The 7,006-nt window shown below is 51.7% G+C and overlaps 1 protein-coding gene across 5 annotated transcripts in view; it reads right to left on the bottom strand.

Moving 5' to 3' along the window:
* The window catches only part of SLC25A15 (solute carrier family 25 member 15), a 30,775-nt gene extending 24,381 nt beyond the window's left edge, over positions 1 to 6,394 (bottom strand). Inside the window, exons 1-2 of one of the 5 annotated variants that reach the window (XM_068984232.1) lie at positions 6,372 to 6,394; positions 3,494 to 3,618 (exon numbers count right to left, since the gene is read on the bottom strand). In XM_068984232.1, the coding sequence (XP_068840333.1) occupies positions 3,494 to 3,548 (55 nt within the window). In that variant the 5' untranslated portion in view covers positions 3,549 to 3,618; positions 6,372 to 6,394. Of the gene's footprint in view, positions 1 to 3,493; positions 3,731 to 3,833; positions 3,964 to 6,357 lie in introns of those variants that run through there. The other 4 variants (XM_068984237.1, XM_068984236.1, XM_068984235.1 and 1 more) reach the window with 4 other exon arrangements.
* Between the last annotated feature and the right edge of the window lie 612 nt (positions 6,395 to 7,006).

Below are 7,006 nucleotides of genomic sequence, written 5' to 3' on the forward strand. Positions count from 1 at the left end.
GCCTGCTGACCTCAGATGTCAAGACAACCAGAGTGGTATTACATCAGTGAGGGGCGACCCTGGGTTTGCAGTGCAAGAAGGAACACCTACCCACAGTTAGCAGAAAAAATAAATGCTAGTGTGTATAAGGGCCGGATACATGTTAATACCACTGTAAAAGAGCAGGTGTACTGGCAAATGCCTTACACAGCCAGGTTCCTGACAATCTTGTTGCAATTTACATCTTTAAATATTACTATTCAGGCCTGATACACATTATAAAAAAAAAAAAAGCACGTGTACTGGTGAATGCCTTACACAGCCAGACTCCGGACAATACTGTTGCAATTTACATCTTTACAGATTACTGTTATGAATGCAGATACAGTTATGAATGCAGTACTCAAACGCCTGTCCTTTCCAGGAAAAGCAAAAATGCTTTAATTCTATCACAACAGATCCTCCACCTTTGACAGACTGAAAAGACACAGAATTCCAAAAGCTGAGCTTCCCCCATGGGGTGAAACGCACTCCTACTGCAGAGACAGGAACTGAGCACAGGCCTTCACGGGAGGGTACGAGGCAGGCAGCTGGGCAGCATCCTCTGCCAGGGAATGACACGGGGGAGGGTTTAAAGGGATGGAGAGGGGACAGTGCGAGGGCCTGGGGCTCAATCCCAGGGCACTCAGCTTGTGAGAGGCCGCTGGACGGAACCCAGGCAGCCCTTAGTGCCCCCCTCCCCCACCCCACCCCGCTCCCTCCCGGTGGCCTCTGACCTGGGAGCGCCCCTGCCTGCACTTCTTATCTGTGCCTGCAGCGTATACTGTCTCCAGACTTCCTCATGAGCCTACTGTGGCCAGTGTCTGGTTCATGGAAAAATACTTTGAGCTTCCCTGAATCCCTGATTTTTAAATATTTTCACAATTAAGATGACAGGATGAGAGCAGGCGGCCCTCTGATTGCCCTTCATCTGCTGACCTGGGAGGGCCCCCCCCAGATAAGAGGATGAGGGGCTACCCACTCCCCTGGCCTCTCCACCCCAGGGAGCGGTGACAAGAATCGGTGAGGGAGAGGAGGAGCAGTCAGGGTTTCCACTGGGAAAGTGGTGGGCATTCCAGCGCTTCTCCAGCCGTAAAATCATCCAGGAATTCAAAGAACCAAGTCATCACTCAGGCACTTGGAATTCTGTCATCTGCCTCTCACTGAGTAAAGGCGGCCTTTCTGAAGAGTGGCCTGCGTGGCAGGCGCGGCTGAGAACTTGCCAGTGCCTGGGAGGGGAGTTGTTGGGGCGCCGGGGGCGGGGGACAGAGTCTGCCCTGGCACCACCCCACCCACCACTCCCCGGCCAGGCCTGGGGCCTCTCCCTTCCTTTCAGGGCTTTAAGACACCGTCAAAAGTCAGTCTTATTTACCGAAGACATTTCTAAGGGTTTCCTTTCTCTCCTCAGCGGTAGTAAGGACAGTCTCTGGGGTTTTCCTGGAGAAATGGTATAGCATTACTTCTGCACACAAGGGCTCTCGAGACTGCCAGGCTAGGAGTAGAATCCTGTGTATCCCAGCCACGTGGCAACGGATATGTGGCTTCAGCTCTGAGCTGTGATCTCACAGTCTTCCAGCTGTGATCTCACAGTCTTCCAGCTGTGAACCAGGGACATTCCCACCCTTTACCCTGACTCCTAGTTGGCTTATTTTTTGTCTTTTTATTTTTGTCAATTAAAAAAACGTTTTAAATTGGAGGATAAAAGCTCTACAATACTGTGTTGGTTTCTGCTATACATCAATACGAATCAGCCACAGGCATACATATGTCCCCGGCCTCTTGAAACTCTCTTCCACCCCTCTAAGGCTGTCACGGAGCACTGGGTGGAGCTCCCTGCATCATACAGCCAATTCCCGCTGGCTATTTCACATACGATGATGCATACGTTTCCAGGCTATTCTCTCAATGTGTCCCATCCTCTTCTTCCCCCACTGTGTCCATAAGTCTATTCTCTACTTCTCCACTGCTGCCCTGCAAATAGGTTGTTCATCAGTACCATCCTTCTAGATTCCATATGTATATATATGCATTAATATATGATATTTTTATCTTTCTGACTTACTTCACTCTGTATAATAGGCTCTAGTTTATCTACCTCCTTAGGACTCACTCAAGTGTGTTCTTTTTTACGGCTGAGTAAGCTGGTTTTAGGAAAGGCAGAGGAACCAGAGATCAAATCGCCAACATCTGCTGGATCATCAAAAAAGCAAGAGAATTCCAGAAAAACCTCTATTTCTGCTCTATTGACTATGCCAAAGCCTTTCCCTGTCTGGATCACAATAAACTGTTGAAAGAGATGGGAATACCAGACCACCTGACCTGCCTCTTGAGAAACCTGTATGCAGGTCAGACAGCAACAGTTAGAACTGGACATGGAACAACAGACTGGTTCCAAATAGGAAACGGAGTACGTAAAGGCTGTATATTGTCACCCTGCTTATTTAACTTCTATGCAGAGTACATCATGAGAAACGCTGGACTGGAAGAAGCACAAGCTGGAATCAAGATTGCCAAGAGAAATATCAATAACCTCAGATAGGCAGATGACACCACCCTTATGGCAGAAAGTGAAGAGGAACTAAAAAGCCTCTTGATGAAAGTGAAAGAGGAGAGTGACAAAATTGGCTTAAAGCTCACCATTCAGAAAACGAAGATCATGGCATCTGGTCCCATCACTTCATGGCAAATAGATGGGGAAACAGTGGCTGACTTTATTTTTGGGGGTCCAAAATCACTGCAGATGGTGACTGCAGCCATGAAATTAAAAGATGCTTACTCCTTGGAAGTAAAGTTATGACCAACCTAGATAGAATATTGAAAAGCAGAGATATTACTTTGCCAACAGAGGTCCATCTAGTCAAGGCTATGGTTTTTCCAGTGGTCATGTATGGATGTGAGAGTTGGACTGTGAAGAAAGCTGAGCGCCGAAGAATTGATGCTTTTGAACTGTGGTGCTGGAGAAGACTCTTGAGAGTCCCTTGGACTGCAAGGAGATCCAACCAGTCCATCCTGAAGGAGATCAGTCCTGGGTGTTCATTGGAAGGACTGATGCTGAAGCTGAAACTCCAATACTTTGGCCACCTCATGCAAAGAGTTGACTCATTGGAAAAGACCCTGATGCTGGGAGGGATTGGGGGCAGGAGGAGAAGGGGACGACAGAGGATGAGATGGCTGGATGGCATCACCGACTGGATGCACATGAGTTTGAGAAAACTCTGGGAGTTGGTGATGGACAGGGAGGTCTGGCGTGCTTCGATTCATAGGGTTGCAAAGAGTCGGACATGACTGAGTGACTGAACATTCCATTGTATGTATAGATGTAACCCCTACCTTCTGCTGTACCTGCAACACAGTATTACATTCCCATTAAGTGTATTCATTACAAGGTCCTGGAGTGACAGAGGCAATGTGCTCACTGGATCTCACTCGCAGAAGGTACTTGAGGATCAGAGAACGGGGTTTTCTCTGGCCTTACCTGCGGCCCCAGCCGTAAGGTCAATGGCAGCTTGGATGGCAGGGTTGGATTTCATATTCTCCCGCTCCTCTGCTGGGCTCTGTGGAGGGTGACTCTCTGGAGCTTATGATGGGCACCTCATATCCCTGGGAGGAAGCCAGAGCTCACCATCAGTCGGGCCTCTGCAGCCCCTCTTTCTCTAGGCCTGCTGCCCAGCTACTGGGCTTGAACCTCATGGAACTGGGAAACTGGCTCTGTGTGGCTCCAGAGGAGGGGTCTAAGGGGGTCAGAGCAGCTCAGTCATCAGCCTCCCCTTCTCCCCACCCACCACCTCCCCATAAAAAGCACAGAGATTGAAAACCTTGTCTGAGTATCACTGCTCCATCAACAGCTGGGGGCACTTCAACCAACTTTTCTGAAACTCTCAGAAACAGAGGCCAAACAAGCAAGCCAAGCAGACATCACAAGCCTCATCAAACCAGTTTTTCAGAGGCCTAGGTTGAACTCTCAATCCAGTAGGCTCTGTTCCAAATTCAGACAGCAGCCTGAGACCCTAAGAGAATGCCACAAAACAGGAGGTCTGAAAAGGAATGAGTTAGGAGCTCTGCCAAGTGACACCTGCCCGGGTCTGAATGCCTTCTCTGCCACCAGCAGGGGGTCCCCTTGGGCCCCTAAAGCTGGAGGTCCCTGTCTATACTATCATAATCTGAGAGCAATCAGAAATAGCCGCATTGGACAAACACAATGATAAACTGTGAATATGCACCAGGAGTTCTTAGAACTACAAAACATTAGCAGCAAACAGTCCCGTCATCAGACTTCCCTCCAGAGCTTCTCAACATAAACGTGCACACAGATCACACTGGGGACCTTATTAAAAGGCTGATTCTGCTGTGATTGGCTTCAAGAGGGACCAGAAACGCTGCCTGCCTGACATGCTCCTAGGTGAAGTTGATAACGCCTGGTATTAACCATGTTTTGAGTAGCAACACCTGGTCCATTGCCCCCCCAAATTTGCTGGATAAGAGTCAGCTGGGACACTTGTTAAATATTCAAATAACCAGGCCGCTCTCCTGGAGATCTTGATTCAGTAGGTTTGAGCTGGAGTCTAGAAGTTTGGGAAAATCAGAGTCTACTTTTCTAGCTTTAGACAAACAAACAAAAAAAATCAACCGTTGCCATGGAATTGACTTAAATAAATATTGACTAGAAAAGAAGAGGTGGTTCTTTAACAGAATATTCGTACGTATAAATAACAAGGAATGCTTTTTAATCATCACACCGAAGACACCACACCCAGTCAGGCCACCTCTCAGAGGGGGTGGGTGGCTGAATGATCCATGAATACCAACCTCACGCTAATCACCAGCAGAAAATAATTTTAGCCACCAAGAAGTTTTTCAACAGCTTAAAGTATGTTGTCAATGATCAGACACCAAGAATCTCCCTTTTAAAAAAGTTTTAAAACTAGCAACAGCAAAAGTACAGCATTTTATAAAGCAACTAACTCAGACATAAAAACCACCGACTTTATGTTACCTATAGGCCTGGAGAGGCAGTGCCAATGACTAATGTTGATAAGATGGGGACCATCCAGTAGTGAGAGAAGGATATCAGGGTCCTAATCCAATCTCCTCCTTTTCCAAATGGAAAAACTGAGTCCAGAGGAAGGCAATGGCTCATCCAAGGTCATACAAAAAGTCTGCGGCAGACAGCATTCAACTCAAGTCTTACCTTTTGGGTCTGTGCTTATCAACCAATACTTAATTCCAGAGTATCCCCACCTGGTCAAAAGGAGAAAAAGCACTGAACCCTGCATTTTAGAGGGAAAAGGAGCCGCAAATGGTGGCAATCCAAAGGGGTTCAGTTGCGTGGCGGGGGTGGGGGGGGGGCGGTACATTTCTCTTAGAAAGAGGCATAGCAGATGTTACTATGTCACCAACGCGAATTTAACCCTTTTAGGCAAGTTCGACTTAAACACATCAACTCCTGCGCATAACTACTTGTAGTATTATTAGGACTGTTAACGGTGATGGGAACTGACAGATTAACTGATGTGAGGAACTGTTTCAAACTATGCGTGGCTTTCGCTTGAGGAAGACATATGGTTTGAGGGCGGCAAGGCTGACCAACCTGAGTTAGACTGATTTATGAGCCTTCGGTACCAATTGAAACAGAAAAACTGAACCTTGCGGCGTCCCTTTATCCTTCTTTCAAACTACCCCGGAGTCCCACTCCAGAAGACCATGTACATTTCCCATTCCTCAGGGAAATTCATTTCTTGTTCGGGAGAATCCGAGGACCCCCGCCTTCCCCAACCAGATCACAGCTTAGGGAAGATTCCAGCTTCAGGCCGAAGCTGGGGTGACGGGAGGCCGCCCGCCATCAGAGCGCCCAGAGAGGGGCGCCCCACGGGCGCAAGGATGCAAACCAGTCTCGCCGCTTAGCAGCCGACACCGGAGCTCCCGCTTCGGGGCCTCGGGATCCCGGTCCGCCCAAAGGGTAGCTTAGGGAGACGACTTCCAACTTCTTCCCGACTCTCAACGTCCGCTGACTCTACCCAGCAACCAGCCCGGGTCTCCCATTCATACGCGCCTCCGCCCTGCCCGGCGCCGCGCGGAGCCAGAAGGCTGGGTGACACGACTAGGGGAAAAGGAGGACACGCTTTCCCGGGCGGAGGCCGCGGGGCCCGAGGGTCTACGGGGAAGTCCAGGGCCGAGCGCGGGAAAGGGGCGCCCGCGGGATCCCCGGGCACGTGGGCGGCGCGTGTGGCCCCGGGGACTCCGGATCCCCGCCGCCCCGGAAGGTCACGCCGCCCGGGCGCCGAGGCCCGCCCGCTCCCCGCTCCCTCCCGGCAGGTTCCCCGCAGTCCGCGAGCGCCTGACCGGGCTGCGCTCACCACCGCGTCCTGCTCGCGCTCCGCCGCCCGCTCTCGGCTCTGGCTCGGCGGCGGGGGTGGCCGCTTAACACCCACGTCTGCCGCGGCCCTGCCCTCCAGCCCCGCCTCCCGAGCCCGACTGCCGCCGGCGGGCGGCCCCCGGGCCTCCGGAGCGCCCCTGCGGCCGGGGCGGGCGGCGCGGGCCCGGGGCTGCAGCGCCTCCCGCCCGCCCGCCGGGGAAGCGGAAGTCGGCGCCGTGCGGCGGCGCGCTCGGGCTCGGGGACCGCCGGGGGCCGCGAGCGGGCGGGGCTGGCCGGGCTGGCGGGGCCGGAGGGCCGGCCGGGAGTCGGGGCCTCCACGTCGCTTTGCTGCCAGCTCGGTTCCCGGAGACCCGCGGTAGGCTCGTCTCTAGCTCGACCTCAGGGCGGGCGCTGGGGGTGCCCGGAGTTAGACGAGTGACCGAAGTCTGCAGGGTGTTGACTTGGCTGGGACTCGGGGCTCAAGGCCTTCATTTTATGTTACAATTGAGCACCAAAGCACTGAAATGAAAAATACATTCGCTTATTGCCGGTAAAAACAAAACCCCAAACATTTCTCATTCCGCATTCCGCGAGGAAATCTACACCGAAGACATTTGGGAAAAGCACACCCACCAA

The sequence above is a fragment of the Capricornis sumatraensis genome, chromosome 12 (assembly GCF_032405125.1).
Source record: "Capricornis sumatraensis isolate serow.1 chromosome 12, serow.2, whole genome shotgun sequence".
In the NCBI taxonomy this organism is placed as follows: Eukaryota; Metazoa; Chordata; class Mammalia; order Artiodactyla; family Bovidae; genus Capricornis; species Capricornis sumatraensis.